At 34.4% G+C, this 19,742-nt stretch overlaps 1 protein-coding gene across 2 annotated transcripts in view; it reads left to right on the plus strand.

Moving 5' to 3' along the window:
- The first annotated feature begins 7,165 nt into the window (after positions 1-7,165).
- LOC141560429 (putative serine protease K12H4.7) overlaps positions 7,166-19,742 on the plus strand; it is a 29,677-nt gene continuing 17,100 nt past the window's right edge. The window contains exons 1-4 of one of the 2 annotated variants that reach the window (XM_074298589.1): positions 7,166-7,431; positions 15,708-15,889; positions 17,520-17,615; positions 18,208-18,346. In XM_074298589.1, coding sequence (XP_074154690.1) covers positions 15,820-15,889; positions 17,520-17,615; positions 18,208-18,346 — 305 coding nt within the window. In that variant the 5' untranslated portion in view covers positions 7,166-7,431; positions 15,708-15,819. Of the gene's footprint in view, positions 7,432-15,707; positions 15,890-17,382; positions 17,616-18,207; positions 18,347-19,742 lie in introns of both variants that reach the window. The other variant, XM_074298587.1, reaches the window with a different exon arrangement.

Here is a 19,742-nt window from a genome sequence, read left to right on the forward strand (position 1 = left end):
TAGTGAGGAAAAATAGGATGAAAGGAAATTCATTCATAGTAATTAGCAAATAGCAAATGTGAATGGGATGAACTCAATTATAAAATGGAAATGGATAGCAAAATGGATTAAAATTCAGAATCTGACAATATATTATTTACAAAAATCCTTTTAAAAATGAGAGGTATACTCATAATTAAAATAAAGGACTGAAGTAGAAATTATTATGATTTAACTAATAAAAATAAAACAGATATAGCAATCATGATCTCAAAGTTAAAAGTACAATAGATTTAATTAAATGAGATAAGCACAATGACAACTTGCTGATAAAAGTTATCATAGACAATAAAAGAATATCAATATTAAATCTATATGGGCCAAAAAAATAGAACATTAATATTTTAAAAAGTTAAATGAATTAAAGATAAAAATAGTAGTAAACTACAATAGCAGGGGATTTTAATTCTCCCCTCTCAGAACTAAATAAATCTTAAAAAGCCTAAAAAATAAAAAAATAAAAAGAAAGTCAAAGGAGTGAATAAATTTTTAGATAAGCAAGATAGGAAAGATATCTGAAGAGAATGGAATGGGGAACAAAAAGTAATTCTCCTTTTTCTCAGTGATTCATGATACTTTTACAAAGAATGACCATATTAGAGCATAAAAATTTTATAATTAAAAGAAAAAAGTAGAAATATTAGATCACAATGCAATAAAAATTATATTTAATAAGTGACCAAAGAAATATAGATTAAAAACTAATTGGACTAGGCAGCTAAGTGGCATAGTGGATAGAGCACCAGTGCTGTAGTCAGGAGAACTGAATTCAAATCTGACCTCAAACACTGTGTGACCCTGGGCAAATCACTTAACCCCAATTGCCTCAGCAAAACCCAAAACTGAAAACCAAAAAAATCAACTAACTGGATACTAAACAACTTAATCTTAAAATATGAATTAGTTGGTTGTTTTCCTTTGTTCTTGAAGAAGACCAAAATGACATTACTGTTGGAGTCGAGCTGTAGTGTGGCCAACTGTGGCTAATCAGATCAGTACAAACTCAGCGTGGTCGGTCACAGGAAGGACTCAAATAATCCCCAAGAACATTTCTGGTAGCATCTCTAATTTTACACATCTCACTTTTCTTTTGGGCTAATTCAGTTCTGCTTTACTTATAGAGCACAGCACCTTCTCTGATGAGGGCACACCATGCTGGGTGATCCTATGCCAGTGTCTTCCATGTCATACAATTGATTCTAAAGTTCTTAAAAGATATCTTGAGAGTGTTTTTAAAAAGAATGAGTGGGTTAAAAAGAGAATTCATAGAAACAATAATTTAATTAAAGAAATTATGATAATGAGACAATATATCGCAACTTATGGGATACAGCCAAAGCAATAATCAGGAAAATCTGTATCTCTAAATGCTTACCTAAATAAAGTAGAGAAAGAGCAGGTCAATGAATTAGGAATGTGATTTAAAAAAACTAGAAAAATCCAGTTAAACACTAAGTTGGAAATACTAAAAATTAAGAGTGAGATTAATAAAATTAAGTATAATAAGAAAACCATTAAATTAATAAGTAAAAGTAGGAGTTGGTTTTATGAAAAGCTCCATAAAACAGATGAACAATGATGGGTTACTATAATTTAAAAAAAAAGAAAAAGAAAGAGAAGAAAACAAATTATTAGTATTAAAAGTGAAAAGAGTGAATATACCACTAACAAAAATGACATCAAACTAATTATAAAGAGTGATTTTGCTCAATTTTATGCCAAAACATTTAATGATTTAAGTGGAATGAAAGAATATTTATAAAATATAAAATGCCAATATTAGCAGCAGAAGAAATAGAATACCTACATAGATCTATTATAGAGAAAGAAATTGAACAGGTTATAAATGAACTTTCTAAGCTCATCAGCAACAGGACCAGTCTGATTTATAAATGAAGTCTATCAAACATTTAGAGACCAGCTAATTCCAATATTAAATAAATTACTTGGAATGATAGACAAAGAAGAGGATCTACCAAACTCTTTTTATGGAACAAATATGATATTGGTACTTAAAACAGGAAGAAAATTACAGATTAACTACATTAAAGAATATGAAAGCAAAGATCCTAAGCATAATACTAGTTTAAAAATTAAAAGAATAGCATAGGATCAAATGACATAAAGTAGTAAGCATTTCATAGAGACTCATTCCATCCATCTATTCTCATTGGTGATTGTCATAGTCAGGAATAGGAAAAAAAAGCCAAGAAGTATCTCAAAGGAAATTCAGGGGTTATACATGACACATATATGCAAGTTATTTCACAACATTGGATTGCTCTGTTTTCTTCTCACCCCCTTTCCCCTTCATCAAATGTACAAAACCTTGGAGAAAATCCTCTATTATCCTCAATAGTTCTCCATAATCCCCAGCAATGAGAATGCTTGGATAGGTTGTATTTCCCCTAGATTAAGGGAATGCCTGTTTTGATGAAATTACAAGTTCTTTTATGTGTTGAAGTAATCTTAATGAGAATTGAAAGACTAGCTTTTAGGAGCCATAAAAGTAAATGACATCTAGTCAGGTCTTGGTATTGGAAATGTATTTCCATCCAAAGCTGTTTCGGTAGCTACTTGCCATGAAAACAGTGCCTAGAGAGCATACTTGCATCTACTTCTAACATTTAGCATCGCCTCACCCCATGTTTACAAGCTTTCTTCAAATGGAGCTTTGGGGGCTTGAAAATGATACCCCCCTAAAAAATCCTTGCACCCATTTAAAAAGCCTCCATTCCTACTGGGGAAGGGAGAAATAGTCATATTGACCATACCTTTCCAAGACCCTGGTTGGATTGCTGTCTTACTCCCAGAGCACTTACTTATTAACTTTTTTGACCAGCCTAGCACCTTTTGTGAGCGTTTTATTTCTTAGACTCTCTATAAATGCATTGTTAGTTAACATGAGATCTTGTGATGGTCAACATCATTGTGTGTGTATGTGTGTGGTGTGATTTTTTTTTTTTTCTGAGGCAATTGGGGTTAAGTGACTTGTCCAGGGTCACACAGCCAGGAAGTGTTAAGTATCTGCGACCAGATTTGAGCTCAGGTCCTCCTGACTTCAGGGCTGGTGCTCTATCCACTGTGCCACCTAGATGCCCCAATGTGATTTTTAAAAATTCCTTCCTAGTACATACAAAGGCTAAAAGCCCATTGGTGGCCAGGCTTTATTTGTCACAAGAATCTAACTCTCTACCCTGCCCTGATAAGGACCTTTAATATATGCTTGTAGTTGTTTACAAAGATAACTTGGTTGTGGGATCACTAGTTCATTATAGCCTTACCATGGCACCAAAAAGGAAAAATCACTACCTGCTAGAGGGACCTTATAATTCAGAGAACTGAGAGATGGAAAAGCTGTGCAAGACAATCTTGTCCCCTCCACATACTCCATAATCCCTCCTAATCAATCGTATTCTTGCTACTGAACTTCTTATTACCCTATCTTTGAACCTTTGCACAAAAAGCTGTCCCTTTTCCTTGGAATGTCTTCCTTCCTTATCTCTGTCTCTGAGAATCCCTGGCTTTCTTCAAGACTCAGGTCACATACCACATTCTTGAGGATGCCTCTCCTGGTGCTTCCAGCTACTAGTGCCTTTCCTCTAAGGTTATCTCCCACTTAATCTATATGTGTCTCATAGATTCTATTTATGTATATATATATATATATTTTTTTTTTACTTTATAAGAATGTAAAATTTTTGAGGGAAGAGATGATTTTTCTTTTTGGGGTTGGGTTTTTATTTTTCCAATTACTGGCAGTTGACATAATGCCTGACATATATAGTAAGTGCCTAAAAATGATTGTTGATTGGTTGATTGTGCCCAGAGCTCCCACATTGTGGGATCACTGAAAGCCAATCAACTTCACTTTTCTAGATTAGTATCAGTTTCCATGTGAGATTTGGAGTTAGGAGATGAAATGTCTTGTTCATTTATTAAGAGCCTTCTACAATATGTGCCAGGTAGCATGCTAGGGGCTAAGCATTCCTTTGAAATCTATGATTTCTTTGGTATAAGGAACTCTCAGTGAAGAAACTCCCAGATCTGCCTGTGCGCTCTAACTCCCAGTCTTGAATCATTTAGAGATCATCTAAAATCATGGACTTTTTAGCGTCATGACTCTTTTGGCTGTCTGGTAAAACCTACAGAGAGCCCTTCACAGAATAATATATTTAAGTGCATAGTTTTACAAGGAAAAGAAATTTTATTGAAATTCAGTTATAAATTTATTTGTTGAAAAAAAAAACCAAACAAACCAGGTTTAAAGACTCCAGATAAAGCTGTAATTTTAGTCCAGTCCTTTCAGGGTCTGGACAACCTCAGATCCAGAAAAGAGAAATGATTTAAATTATCAGAGATCTAATCTGGAAGGAAATACAGAAACCATTTAGCCCTCACCTCCCCTTTTTATAATTAAATAAACTGAGGGCCAGGTTGGGTTCAGTAGTAGAGCAGTACAGTAATACAGGAGATATCTGATGGACCTAGCCTGCATTCTTTTTGCATCTCCTCTAAATAGTTGGCAAATGGGAGAACAGGAATGAGACCTCCAAGACAATATTCATCTTTTACTGCTCCAGGGCTGACTATTGGTAATTAAGGGTTGCAGCTATGGGGTAAATTGGCAGGTGGCAAAAGCAATCTTGCAAACATGGGGGGAATAACCTACAATTAGGGCTTATATATCTATGGCAGTCTAAGATTTACAAAGTATTTTAGGGACATGGTCTCATTTGATCTTCATAGCAAACCTGTGGTCTTTCAATTCTTATCTCTCAGCCTCAAGTCCCTGCCACTTCAGTCAAACCCACATTCAATTATCAATTGGATCTTCTTAAGTACAGGTGTGCCCATATCACTATCAGCATCCATTCTTCCATTTCTACTGTACCCAGTGTCTCTAGGATTAAATTTAAGTCTCCCTGGCTTTTAAAACCCATTATAACTATGCCTAAAGAGTTATCAAACTGTGCATACCCTTTGACCCAGCAGTATTTCTCCTGGGCCTGTATCCCAAAAAGATCCTAAAGGAAGGAAAGGGACCCACATGTGCAAAAATATTTGTAACAGCCCTTTTTGTAGTGGCAAGAAACTGGAAACTGAGTGACTGCTCATCAGTTGGAGAATGTGTGAATAAGTTGTGGTATATGAATGTTATGGAATATTATTGTTCTATAAGAAATGATCAGCAGAATGATTTCAGAAAGGCCTGGAGAGACTGACATGAATTGATGCTGAATGAAGTGAGCAGAACCAGGAGAAACTGTACATGGCAACAAAAAGTTTATATGTGATAAATTCTGATGGGTGTGGTTCTTTTCAACAATGAGATGATCTAGGCCAGTTCCCATGATCTTGTGATAAGAGCCATCTGTACCCAGAGTGAAGATTGTAGGAACTGAGTATGGATTACAATATGGATTACAACATAGTATTTTCACTCTTTTTGTTGTTGTTTGCTTGCATTTGATTTTCTTTCTTATTTTTTACTTTTTGATTTGATTTTTCTTGTGCAGCAAGATAATTGTATAAATATATATATGCATATATTGAATTTAATATATTTTTACAATATTTAACATAGATTACTTGCCATCTAGGGGAGGGGGAGAGGGAATGGGGGGAAATTGGAACATAGGTATTGCAAGAGTTAATGTTGAAAAATTATCCATGTATATGTTTTGAAAATTAAAACAATTTAAAAAAAAACCTATCATAACCTGCCTTTCCAAATCTACTTGCACCTTTCTTTCATCTGTTCAATGATCAATGACTCTTGTCTCATTACTGTTCCAGTATATGTATATGTATAAATATAATTGTTATATGTAACAAAAATAAAGTGTATAATTACTTACATATATATATGTGTGTGTGTATATAAAATCTATCATGTTGGTAAATAGTTTGGATGTTATCTCTTCCATTAGACTATGAGCCTCTTGAGACTAAGAGCTACTTTCTAATTTCTAATTTGTGCTAAGCACAATGCCTGGCCCTCAGTAAGTACTTAATAAAGCTTATTATTGTTGTTTTTAAGATCCTTAAAATTTAAGATGACTTATCTAGTTATGTACCTAAAAAGCAGTAGAGCTACATCTGAAATCCCTGGGGTAAAATTAATCTTTCACTCCATCAGTCTTAACCATTATTAGATTGCTTATGAAGGTTGGGGATAAGTATTGGAAGGCAGATCTACCAATGGAGAAAGTAAGCTAGGATAATGGCCCATATTTAGAGAAGCATCATAATGTATAAAAGGCTGGACTCTGCATCAGGAAGGCTTTGTTTTAATGTTTCATCAGACTACCTGTGAGATTAAGCCTCAGTTTTCTCAGCTGTGGAACGGGAATGGTAGCAGCACCTATATCATATAAGGAAGGCTCATGTAAGGATCAAAGGAACTATTGTGAGCAGGATTTTTGGGGGAAAATGGGGGTGGGGAAGAACTACCTCTGGTTTCAAGCTCTGTCTCTGATACTGCTCTAACTGGAAGCCTTGGGCAAGAGACTTTACTCCTTGAAGTTTCACTTTCATTGGTTTTTAAAAATTGGGAATGGGAAGAGAGGATTACACCTCTGAGATTCTCTCTAACTCTCCATCTAAAACCTAAGTGAAATACTAAAAATATCACTATACAAATATCAGCTGGTTTTTTCCACCCATAATTTCATTTGATCTTCTTAATATAGGTTTGCCCATTTTTCAGATGAAGAAACTTCTTTTTACAAATGAGGGAACTAAGACTTGTAGAATTTAGGTGACTTGCCCACTTTCCCCCAACTAGTAATACATAGCAATGGGAAGTGGAGAGTCCTCACTGAGACCCCCTCTTTGGTCTCCAGGTCTGGAACTCTTTCTTCTATCCCATTCTTTCCTAAACTTGAAGAGTGTGAAATTTCCTATTTTGCTGCAGCAGTATCTGTACTTGGGTGGACCCTTTCTACCTCCCTTAACTCCAGGGAACTGAGTCCTAGAAAACTTAGATACTCCAACTCTTTCACACATTGCCCCGGGGGAGGCCTCCCAGCCTGTTTCTATCCAGCCAGTCAAAGGTCATATGAATTGGGAGAAATATGAGAAGGGAAGGACATAAATAGGTCTAGGTACTCTGGCATGTCCCAGAAGAGGTAGGCTCAGGACCCAGAGATAGTTAAGCTCTTGCAGGAACACCAGGAGCCCTATACTGAAGACATCATGCTCCTGGTGATTTCTAGAGGTTGGGGGCTGTTGCTGCTGCTGCCCTTGCTCTTTTGTACCTATGCAGAGGGCGTGCACAGAAGTTTGTTCTTTGACACTTATCCTAAACCGATAGATCACCCGGAACAGCAATGGCTTTGGCAAAAACTGGACCATTTTAATCTGACAGATTCAAGATTCTGGAGACAGGTAATGGAAAATGGCAAAAGGAAAGAAATTGGGGTATGAGATCAGATAGCACCGAGGAGCTGACCAGGTACTCCACAACCTTACATTGGGGACAACAATAGGACTACAATATCAGAGAGCAGGAAGGGGCCAGAGAAAACACCTAGTCCAACCTTCTCTTTGGAGGAGAAGAGACTTGTTAATTATCAAGTGAAGCAATAAGTGGTGAAGGCAGATATTGGAATTCTAAGTTGAACCCACTTTCCACTGAGCCATGTTGACTCTGGAGGCCAGTAGAAGGGATATTGTGGGCTGCTAAATAACTTGGGGAAGATAACATGTCCATTAGTGGGCTCTCAGCTTTATGATGTGGAGTTCTTGGGCTAGTCAGTCTTTTGTGATACTAGATGGAAAGTTCTTTGTGTACCTCCTGGTCACTCTAGGGGCAGTTTTTCTCAACGCACTTCAATTTAAGCTATTGTACATTTTGAAAAGCTTTCCATAGTATGTGCCTGATGGGGTGTTAGGAGCTGGGAATTTCTTTTCAACCTGGGGTTTTCTTGGTATAAGGCAAAGTTTCTTCTTTTTTAAATAGTATTTTGTTTTTCTATATGTGCAAAGGTAGTTTTAAATATTCACCTTTGCAAAATCTCATGTTCCAAATTTTTCTCCCTTTTTACCCTCTTATCCTGTCCTCCAGATAGCAATCAATCTGATATAGGTTAAACATGTGCAGTCTTTAGAAACATATTTCCATATTCATTATGCTATGCAAGAAAAGTCAGATTAAAGGGGAAAAAAACATAAGAAAAAATAAGCAACAACAGTAACAAAAAAGGTGAAAAAACTATGCTTTGATCCACATTCAATCTCCATAATTCTCTCACTGGATGCAGATGGCACTTTTTATCACAAATTTATCGGAATTAAAAGATAAAACTTCTTAAATAGTGGGTTGTGACCCGCCATGGGTCATATAATTAAATGCGGGTGTCACAAAATTATGTTTTATTATTGGTAATGTTTGATTTGTGTATCTATTTTATATACCCATATACCTGGGATTTTGTAAAAATTTCTCTGATGAAAAGAAAAACGTCCTATAAAAAAAAGTTTAAGAAGCCCCTAGTTTAAGGAACCTTAGGAAGGAAAGATTTTTCAGCTATTTTTTTGTAATATACAGTCTTGGAGAGTTGCCTTCTGCACTGAGTGGTTAAGTCAATGTATCAATGAGCATTTTGTAAGGATCTTCTGAGTGCTAGGTACTCTCCTAAGCACTGGGAAAACAAATGGGGATGGATAATGAAACTGGAACAGCCCTCAAATACATTCTATCTAGGAAGATGATATATAAGTTTTTATACCATTCATTTGCTGGAGCTAGCTCTAATAGAGCAAGCTGAGAGTTAAAGTTATTATTTTTTTTATTTTAACAGTATGTTACTTTCCAATCATATGTAAAGATTTTTTTTTAACAATAATTTTGGTAAGATTTTTGAGTTCCAATTCTTTTTCTTTGTTGCTCTCTTCTTTCTTTCCTCCCCAACATTACCAAGCAATCTGATATAGGTTATATGTGTACATTTTTTAAATGACATTTCTTTATTTTGCAAGGAAATAAAGGTTAAGTGATTTGCACAGAATCACACAGCTATTCAATCTCAAGTATCTGAGGTCAGATTTGAACTCAGATTCTCCTGACTGCAGTTAAAGTGCTGGATCCATTGAGAAACCTAGTTGCCCCTTGTACATTCATTTTAACATTTCTATAAGAATTATCTTAGAAAAGAAAGATCAGAACAAAATGGAAAATCCATAAGAAAGAAAAAAACAAACCAAAAAAAGTGAAAATAGTATGCTTCAATCCACATTTAGTTTCCACAGTTCTCTGTCTGGATATAGATAGCATTTTCCACCCAAGGTTTGTTGAAATTGCCTTGGGATTTACTGAATTACTGAGAAGAGCTAAGTCTATCATAGTTGGTCATCACAAAATCTTGCTGTTGCTATACACAATGTTTTCCTGGCCCTGCTCACTTCACTCAGCATCAGTTAATGTAAATCTTTTCAGGCTTTTCTAAAACCAGTCTGCTCATCATTTCTTATAGATCAGTAATATTCCATTTCTTTCATTTACCATGACTAATTCAGCCATTCATCACTTGATAGATAGATATCCACTCATTTTCCAATTCTTTGCCACCACAAAAAAAAGCTACTACAAATATTTTTGCATATGTAGGTCTTTTCCCCTCTTTTATGATTTCTTTAAGAGAAAGAACCAGTAGTGACACTGCTGAATAAAAGGGGATGCACAGTTTTGTAGTCATTTGGGCATCGCTCCAAATTACTTTCCAGAATTGCTGGACCAGTTCATAGTTCCACCAACCATGTATTAGTGTCCCAGTTTTCCCACATTGCCTCGAACATTTATCATTATCTTTTTTTTATCACGTTAACCCATCTGACAGGTATAAGGTGGTACCACAGAGTTTGTTTTAATTTGCATTTCTATAATCAACATTTTAGAGCATTTTTTTCATGTGACTATAAATGGCTTTATTTCTTCATCTGAAAATATTATGTTTATATCCCTTGACCATTTATCAATTAGGGAATGACTTATATTCTTATAAATTTGACTCAATTCTCTATATATTTTAGAAATGAGGCCTTTATCTAAAACACTGGCTGTAAAAATTGTTTCCCAGCTTTTTGTTTCCCTTCTAATCTTGGCTGAATTGGTTTTGTTTGTGCAAAAACCTTTTAATTTAATGTAATAAAGATAATCTATTTTGCATTTTATGATGTTCTTTATTTCTTGTTTCTCCCTTCTCCAGAGATCTAACAGATAAATTATCTGTTCTTTTAATTTGCTTATAGTATCATCATTTATGTGTAAGTCATGTGCCCATTTGGACCTTATTTTGGTATGGGGTGTAAGATGTCCATCTATGCTGAATTTATGACATACTGTTTCCCAGTATTTCCAGTAATTTTTGTCAAATAGTGAGTGCTTATCCCAGGAGCTGGAGTTTTTAGATATATCAAACAGTAGATTACTATAATCATTATTTATTGTGTTTTGTTTACCTAACCTATTCCACTGATCTATCACTCTATTTCTCAGCCTGTATCAGATAGTTTTGATGACTGCTGGTTTATAATATTAGGACTGGTTTTGCTAGACCAGTGCCCTTTGCATTTTCTTTAAAATTCCCTTGATATTCTTAACCTTTTATTTTTCCAGATGGTTTTTTAATAATTATTTTTTCTAGCTCTGTAAAATATTTTTGTCAGTTTGATTGGAATGGCACTGAAGAAGTAGACTAATTTAGGTAGAGTTATCATTTTTATTATATTAGCTTGGCCTACCCAGTAGCAATTGGAAATTTCCCAATTGTTTAGATTTTACCTTATTTGTGTGAAAAATGTTTTGTAACTCTGTTCATATAGTTTCTGGGTTTGTTGTGGCAGAAAGACTCCCGAATATTTTATGTTGCCTAAAGTTGCTTTAAATTGAATTTCTCTTTCCATCTCTTGTTGCTAGACTTTGTTGGTAACCTATAGAAATGTCAATGTTTTATGTGGGTTTATTTTATGTTTTACAACTATGCAAATATCATTAATTATTTCAACTATTTTTAATTGATTCTCTATGATTCTCTAAATATACCATCATATCATATTCGAAGAGTGATAGTTTTGTTTCTTCATTGCTTAACCTAATTCCTTTAATTTCTTTTTCATCTTTTATTACTAAAGCTAACATTTCTTATAAAATATTTAATAATAGTGGTGATGATCAGCATCCTTATTTCATCCTGGATTTTACTGGGAATGTTTCTAGCTTATCCCTATTGCATATAATGCTTGTTGATAATTTTAGATAGACACTACTTATCATTTAAGGAAAACTACATCTATTCCTATGGTTTCTAGTGTTTTTAATAGGAATGGGTACTGTATTTTGTCACAAGCTTTTTCTGCCTATATCAAGATTATCATATGATTTCTGTTAGATTTGTTGTTGATATGGTCAATTAGGCTGATCGTTTTCCTGACATTGACCCAGCCCTGCATTCCTGTTATAAATCCTACTTGGTCATAGTGTATTAACCTGTTGATAGATTACTGTAACCTCTCTGCTAATACTTTCTTAAAATTTTTTTGCAACAATATTAATTAAGGACATACATTCTTTAGGATTAGATTATTTAATTTCCAATTACTTTTTAGTCCATCTTTCCCCAGACCTTTATTGCTATTTTTATTGCATCATGCTCTTAAAAGGATGCATTTATTATTTGTACCTTTCTGCATTTGATTGTGAAGTTTTTAATGCCCTAATACATGGTCAGTTTTTGTGCAGGTATCATGTACTGATGAGAATGTATATTCCTTTCTATTTGTAGTTTTCTCCAGATTTCTTTCAAATTTTCTAAGATTGGATTCACTTCCTTACCTTCTTTCTTGTTCATGTTGTGGTCAGATTATTCTAATTCTGAGAAGGGGAATTTGAGGTCCCCCACTAGTATAGTTTTGCTGTCTATTTCTTCCTATAGATAACTTATAATTTCTCTAAGAAGTTGGATGCTATACCACTTCATGGATATATGTTTGATATTCAACTTAATATGGTAACTGATTTGGAAATCTGTTAGTGTGGGTGGTTTGACCTGTCAATGGTCAGTGAAAATGTTAAAATTGAATGAGCTAGTTTCCATTGAAATATTTCACAGAACCAGAAAGAGAAAGGAAAATGTGCTTCTGGTTTCCTTAGGGTTCCTAGAATCTGAGATGGAAGTCTCAGAAGTCATCTAATTTAGAAATAAATACTCTTTTTTATGTGTCATGCATCACACACACAAAAGTAATGTTGTATGCATAACATCAAATACAGATATTACAAAGGAAATCAATTACACTGAGATGCAATTATCAAAATATTTTTTAAAAATAAATTCATAAATCCCAAGTTAATAATCTAGTTCAACCCATATCTAATCAGAACATTTCTCCAAGACCTATCTGATAAGTGACTATCTAGCCTTTTTTTTGAAGATCTACCTATGGGTAGTTCTAATTGTTAGGAGTTTCTTCTTAATATATAGCCAAACTTTTTTTTCACTATAATTTCCAATAGTTGTTCCTAATTGTGCCTCCTGGGTCAAGAAAATTATAATTTATTTCAGTTCTAAGAAAGTTAAGCTCCTCTTATGGGCCAGGTAGTAAGGAAACAGATAGAAATAAAGCATGCTTTCCTCAAGTACCAGTATAAATGGTAAGGAGAAAAAAAGGAAGTAAAAATTTACTAAGGACCCGTAGTACAGGCACTGGGCTAAGCACTTAAAAAATCTCATTTCATTGTATCTTTGCAACAACATTATCATTAACCATTTTTATAGTTGGGGAAATTAAAGTTGAGTGACTTGCCTGGAGTCATATAGCTAATAATTATTTAAAGGCTAGATTTGAACTCAGAAATTCCTATTCTATCTCCTGCTTTGGGGAACTTTCTTGGACTGATCCAAGTTGTCTGACCCTTCCTAAAATGAACATACCTGAAAGCTGAACAAAATTGATGTGATGGAGTCTGATGAGGGCAGCAGAGAACAGCAGACTTGATCTGAATGCTGAGGCTCTATTAATACATCATTATATCACATTAGTTTTTCTTGACTGACTTTCGGTTTTCAATCTAAAGAATTGCAGGAGATTCTCAGATATCAGTATCAAAAGTTTCATCATATTAATTGAAAATCTATGTATCTGCTCAGCATGCTAGAAGCTAAAGGGAGATAATACCACATATAACTGTTAGTTAATATCATCATCATCATCCTTAAATGATTTTCTTACTGTAATATGGATCAGTGCCAGAAAATTTATTAACCAAAAATGCTGTAATTGACAGTGACTACATGTAGACATTGACATTTCAACAGCCCTGAACTTGTTGTACACCCAGAAGGGACTTGAAAGACTAATAACTGGCCTCTTTGCTATTCCCTTGCCATTCTATCTCCTACTTCTTCCCTGCTTTTAGTATAGACACTTAGTCCATTTCTTAGAATCTGTTGTTTTTGTTGAAGTTTAATTTCTACATATCACCTGATCTCCCTGTAATTAGCATATCTTCCTTCTCACATTTCTTTGGACTTACTCATCTGTGTATTCATGTATTGCCTAGGCTAAGGTAAACAACTCTTCATCACCTATGAAAATAATGGGCACTTAATAGATATGTATTAAAATGAAGAGAATCTGAGGTTAAAGTTGTCAATAATGGAAGCTACAGTACAAGTTTCTTTTAAAAATATACTTCATTTTGAAAAAAAATCAAATGAAGGTGACCTAGCTGTACCAGATCTAAAATTAAATTATAAAGCAGCAGTTACCAAAACCATTTGGTATTGGCTAAGAAATAGACTAGTTGATCAGTGGAATAGGTTACATTTAAAGGACAAAATAGTCAATCATTTTAATAATCTAGTGTTTGACAAACCCAAAGACCCCAGCTTTCGGGATAAGAATTCACTGTTTGACAAAAACTTCTGGGAAAATTGGAAATTAGTGTGGCCGAAACTTGGCATTGACCCACACTGAACACTGTACACCAAGATAAGGTCAAAATGGGTTCATGATCTAGGCATAAAGAATGAGATTATAAATAAATTAGAAGAACATAGGATAGTTTACCTCTCAGACCTGTGGAAGAGGAAGGAATTTATGACCAAAGAAGAACTAAAGATCATTATTGATCACAAAGTAGAAAATTTTGATTATATCAAATTGATTATATCAAATTGAAAAGTTTTTGTACAAACAAAACTAATGCAGACAAGATTAGAAGGGAAGCAATAAACTGGGAAAACATTTTTATAATCAAAGGCTCTGATAAAGCCTCATTTCTAAAATATATAGAGAATTGACTCTAATTTATAAGAAATCAAGCCATTCTCCAATTGATAAATAAACAGATGATTCTCAGGCAAAGAAATTGAAACTATTTCTAGACATATGAAAAGATGCTCCAAGTCATTATTAATCAGAGAAATGCAAATTAAGACAATTCTGAGATACTACTACACATCTCTCAGATTGGCTAGAATGACGGGAAAGATAATCTAGAATGTTGGAGGGGATGTGAGAAAACAGGAACACTGATATATTATTGGTGGAATTGTGAATACATCCAGCCATTCTGGAGAATGATTTGGAACTATGCTCAAAAAGTTATCAAACTGTGCATACCCTTTGATCCATCAATGTTACTACTGGGCTTATATCTCGAAGAGATCTTAAAGAAGGGAAAGGGATCTGTATGTGAAGAATGTTTGTGGCAGCCCTCTTTTTAGTGGCCAAAAACTGGAAACCGAGTGGATGCCCATTGTTGGGAATATCTGAATAAATTGTGGTATATGAATGTTATGGAATATTATTGTTCTGTAAGAAATGACCAGCAGGATGAATACAGAAAGACTTGGAAAGACTTACATGAACTGATGCTGAGTGAAATGAGCAGGACCAGAAGATCATTATATACTTCAACAACAATACTATATGATGATCAATTCTGAGGGACATGGCCCTCTTCAACAATGAGATGAACCAAATCAGTTCCAATAGAGCAGTAATGAACTGAACCAGCTACACCCAGTGAAAGAACTCTGGGAAATTAGTGTGAATCACTACATAGAATTCTGAATCCCTCTATTTTTGTCCGCCTGCACTTTTGATTTCCTTCACAGGTTAATCGTACACTATTTCAAAGTCCAATTCTTTTTGTACAGCAAAATAACTGTATGGACATGTATACATATTTTGTATTTAGCATATATTTTAATGTATTTAACATGTATTGGTCTACCTGTCATCTGGGGGAGGGGTGGAGGGGAAAGATGGGAAAAATTGGAACAAATGTTTTGTAATTGTCAATGCTGAAAAATTATTCATGTATATATCTTTTAAATAAAAATCTATAATAAATATATATATAATTCATTTCATAATCTTTTTTCTTGTTATATTCAATAAGAATTTAAGTCATTCCAAGTTTCCTTATAAGATGATATCTCTGGTTAGGAATTTTATTTATCTTTGACCCTACAGATGCAGTTATTTGTATCATATCATTGCCACAAGTTCAGGTAGACTTCAGAACCACTCATCCCGATCCACAGGGTAACAGAGTTCAAAGATGCTATCACTGAATAATTAGAGCTTAAACAAAAAATCTTTTCAACTCAATCAAACAATGATAATTTTAAACTTCTCCTATTTTCTCTTCACAGAGGTTTCTTATCAATGATGAGTTCTACAGAAGAGGTGGTCCAGTTTTCTTAGAGCTTGGAGGAGAACAATCTGCTGTTCATACAAGGGTAACTACAACTTCCTTGTTAAGCTATGGTAAAAGAATTGGAGCCTTATGTGTTTTCCTGGAGCACAGATATTATGGTAAAAGCTTCCCAACCAGGTAAATTGTTATTACTATTACTGCCTTCCTCTTCTCAATCTCTTTTCTTCCTTTTAACCTTCTTACATAATTGTGGCAGCTAAATACACACTTAAATTTAGGCTACCTTAATATTTGACATTTTAAATTCATACAAAAGAAGGATGAAGAGATTACTCAATACTCACTATGTGCCAGACATTGTGCTAAGTGCTGGGGATACAATAAAAAAAATGATAGTCTCTGCCCTTGAGAAACAATGGGGTAAGACAATATACAAAATGGGGCTAAAAAGGAGGACACACCAGAGGGTAACCCATTTGGGGGGTATGATGAGTATGATAATGGTGGAGTCAAAACAAATCAGAGCAGCTGGTGGGAAATGAAGAATTTGTACCAATTCTGAGCACACTATAAAGGAAAACTTAGGTAGTTTTTTGCTTAGCCCTCCAGTTCACCAACCAGAGGTAGAGGCAACAGGTTACAAATGAGGTATCTTCCAGTACTTTTCACTAGTACTATCTTTTCTCCATAAATATTTTGGATTGTATTTAATATAATTAATTAATTGAATTAATTAAATAAATTAAATTAAAGTAATTGAATTAAATTACAGTGACCTGTAAGAGATTGCATCTCTACTGAAGAAATTGGAGTAGTTTTAAAACCATTATCACAATAATTGCTAGCATTTATATAATACTTTAAGGTGAGCAATATGTTAACTCACTTGACCTTTTGAACAGCCCTGTGCAAGAAAGTGCTGTTAGTACTTCTGACAAATTTCTTCTTGTTGTTTCTCCCCACCCTAGTCCAACCCAACTGATCTGTGTCCTATTCTTCAAACATCCCCTTCCCCTTCTGTCTTCATCCATAATAGCCAGTATATACTTCTTGAGCTATATAGCTCCTCTTCACCTCCACTTCTTGGAATTCCTCATTTCTTCCAAAAAATCAGTTTAAGCTCTTACATGGGACCTTTTCTGATCCTTGATTTTGAGAATGAGAGAACCTTACACTTAATTGTGTATGCTATGTGTACAGGACTTCCCATCAACCCTCCACTCACAGAGTGTGAATTCTTTGAGCACCAGGACTTTTTTTTTTTTGGTTTTGTGCATAAGCCACTGGTGCCTGGTGTATAGGACAAACTTTATAGGTACTTGTAGATCATTATTGAGTGATTGATATGGTTGCTGCCTTCTTAGATGCTTCTTGATTTTTCTTTTGGATAATTTCTTTAGTTCCTTCAGTAATTCTTCATTTTCCAAACAGAAATATTGCTGAAATAAAATACTTCCTACTATCTATTTCTTGTGTTTCTGCATAATTTCCTTTGACAACATATCTCTGCAACTTCTAATGACCATTTCAGGGTTTAAAAGAAATGGCAACTGGGCATTTCCACAATTAAGAAGAGGATTTTTCGGTGTCCATTTGAGCTGATATCAAGCACCGTTCTAGCCTGCTTCAATTGTTTTCACAGTGTCTCTTATTTGTGCTTTAATTTACAGGAATATTTCTACAGAGAACCTTCGCTTCCTCAGCAGCAGGCAAGCCTTGGAAGATGCTGTTCACTTCCGGAAATTCCTTATAAGTAAATTAGGATTATTTAGAAATAAATGGATTGTTTTTGGTGGTTCTTATGCAGGATCCCTTGCTGCCTGGTTGAAGGTAAAACATCCTGAGATGTTTCATTCAGCAGTAGCCTACAGTGCACCCATCTATGCAAAGGCTAATTTTTCTGGTGAGTTTTAAAGAGTTGTTAATAAACTTTTATCACCTATAGGTAGTAGGAGTCCCATAAGTGAGGACTGAAATTGTTTCTGAGGTTCCTTGGGAAGTAAAGGCCTAAATTTTAGACCAATGTATATATTTATCTGCTTCTGATAGGTGGGTTTATAATGAGTTAAAGATGGTAGTAATGTTAATTTTTCATAGGAAAAAAATCCATGATTTCTGTAACTTCATTGGAAATAGAAAAATCTCTGTAAGAATTTTATTTTTGGTAGACAAAGTTTTTAAAAATTTCAATTATCTTGTAATTATCCTTCCTATAATTATTCTTGCTATTATTTTGGATCAAGTTATTTATAATGAACACTTTGCAATATATGTCCGTAGCTAGATCCAGTGCTTTCAAAATAGTCATGTTTTCTCTAGTTCTTTAAAGGTTCCCAAATCTATTTTTAAATTTGTTTCTTCACTGACTTCCTGGCAGTCTCTTTTTTGTTTGGTTTTCAATTATTTAATTTCTTTATGATAAAAAAAAAGAGACACAAAAGAATAATGTTCAGTATGTGGATTAATGCAATTAGTTAAATTTTCCTATATCCTAGAATATCTGGAAGTGGTCCAAAAAGCCTTGTTTAGACATGGTAATTCTGAGTGTGTAAATGCAGTGCGAAATGCTTCACAAGTTCTGATGTATATGCTTAAATATGAGAAATACCATCGTAATATTTCAAGGGATTTTAGGTAAGTGATTTGGTATATTTATGGAATGACAGAGATGAGGAAAAGGACTTCAATACTAAAGAAATTATTTGTGGGGTGTGTAATGTCTGGGCTAGCTTTCTGGAGGATCTCTGGACAGGCCTTGGTCTTTCTTTAGGTGGAGAAGTGATGAAGGCAGGAAAGCCACCACGAGGCTGGTCAAAGATGAAGTGTCTGTGGCTGAGACTCCTCTGTATGTGTCTGTGAGACTTCTTCTGTGTCTGTGTCTGAGAGACTCTCAGTTCCTAATCCTCTCAGCCCCTAAATATCTCAGTACAATTATATCACTATAACAACTAAGCATGTGCCATCTCCCCGATAAATCACCATTACATTAAGTATATATTTAGAGAATCATTATCTCACACTAAGTAGGTGCTTAATTATAAGCACCCTCCTGTTCTTGATTTAAGTACACCTTTTCAGAGTTCTGGACCTCTACAGGGGTGGGGGACTCTATTACTTTTGCTGTTAGATTGCTTACTTTGTAGAATATTGTAATCAAAGCCATTTGTGTAGGTAAAATAGATGATTGTTCCTATGAGGTCTTTCGATAAAATTTACCCACTCAAAATTATTTCTCTCAATGGCCTGTGTTTGCCTTTCAAATTCCTATCTTTTCAGTTTCTCTTTTAGATTAAAACCTCTGCTTGCAAAAATTTTTTATTAATGTCCCTAGAAGAAAAGACTACTATATTAGCATCTTTTAATATCGTTGAGTTGTATTAATTTGTTGGATATTTATTTCTGAAATTAGTATTGATATTTTTCTGTCATCCTCATTTGATTCTTATTTTTGTCCTTTGTGGCTTCTGTCCTTTGTTTAATTAAGAATTCTCCCCCCAGTCAGAGCTATGAAAAGCATCTGATTTGGGATCTTTTCTAATTTTTAAATGTTGCAATCTTTGATATTCAAGTCACATATGTATTTTTACCTTATTGAAGCTTTGGTAGAGCTCATCAGATATTGAGAAACCTGCTCTATATCTTTTAAATTTCTTTGCCTGGGAGTAAAGAACAGAAACAGAAAAGATAGGCTTAGCCATTGACCATGAAGGATAGGGAGAGATGAAACTTGAAAGAAGGTGAGAGTACATAATTATAATAGGGATATGAACTTTTAAGACAAACAACAACTTTTAGATCCATATCATTGCCCTTTCCTAAAGTAACAATGTACTTTGAAGCCCAAAATGAGAGGATGGCATCAGTCTCCAAACAGTTGCATTGCCTCTCTAGTAATCTAATTGCCTCTCAGTAATCTACTGAAACCAAAGAGTTTTCAAAAATCACTACTACAGAACATTATTTGAGATCCAGAAGGGCCTCTAATTAATTGAGATCCAGAAGGGTCTCTAATCTGAAATGAAGAGCACTG

This window comes from Sminthopsis crassicaudata, chromosome 3 (assembly GCF_048593235.1).
Source record: "Sminthopsis crassicaudata isolate SCR6 chromosome 3, ASM4859323v1, whole genome shotgun sequence".
In the NCBI taxonomy this organism is placed as follows: domain Eukaryota; kingdom Metazoa; phylum Chordata; class Mammalia; order Dasyuromorphia; family Dasyuridae; genus Sminthopsis; species Sminthopsis crassicaudata.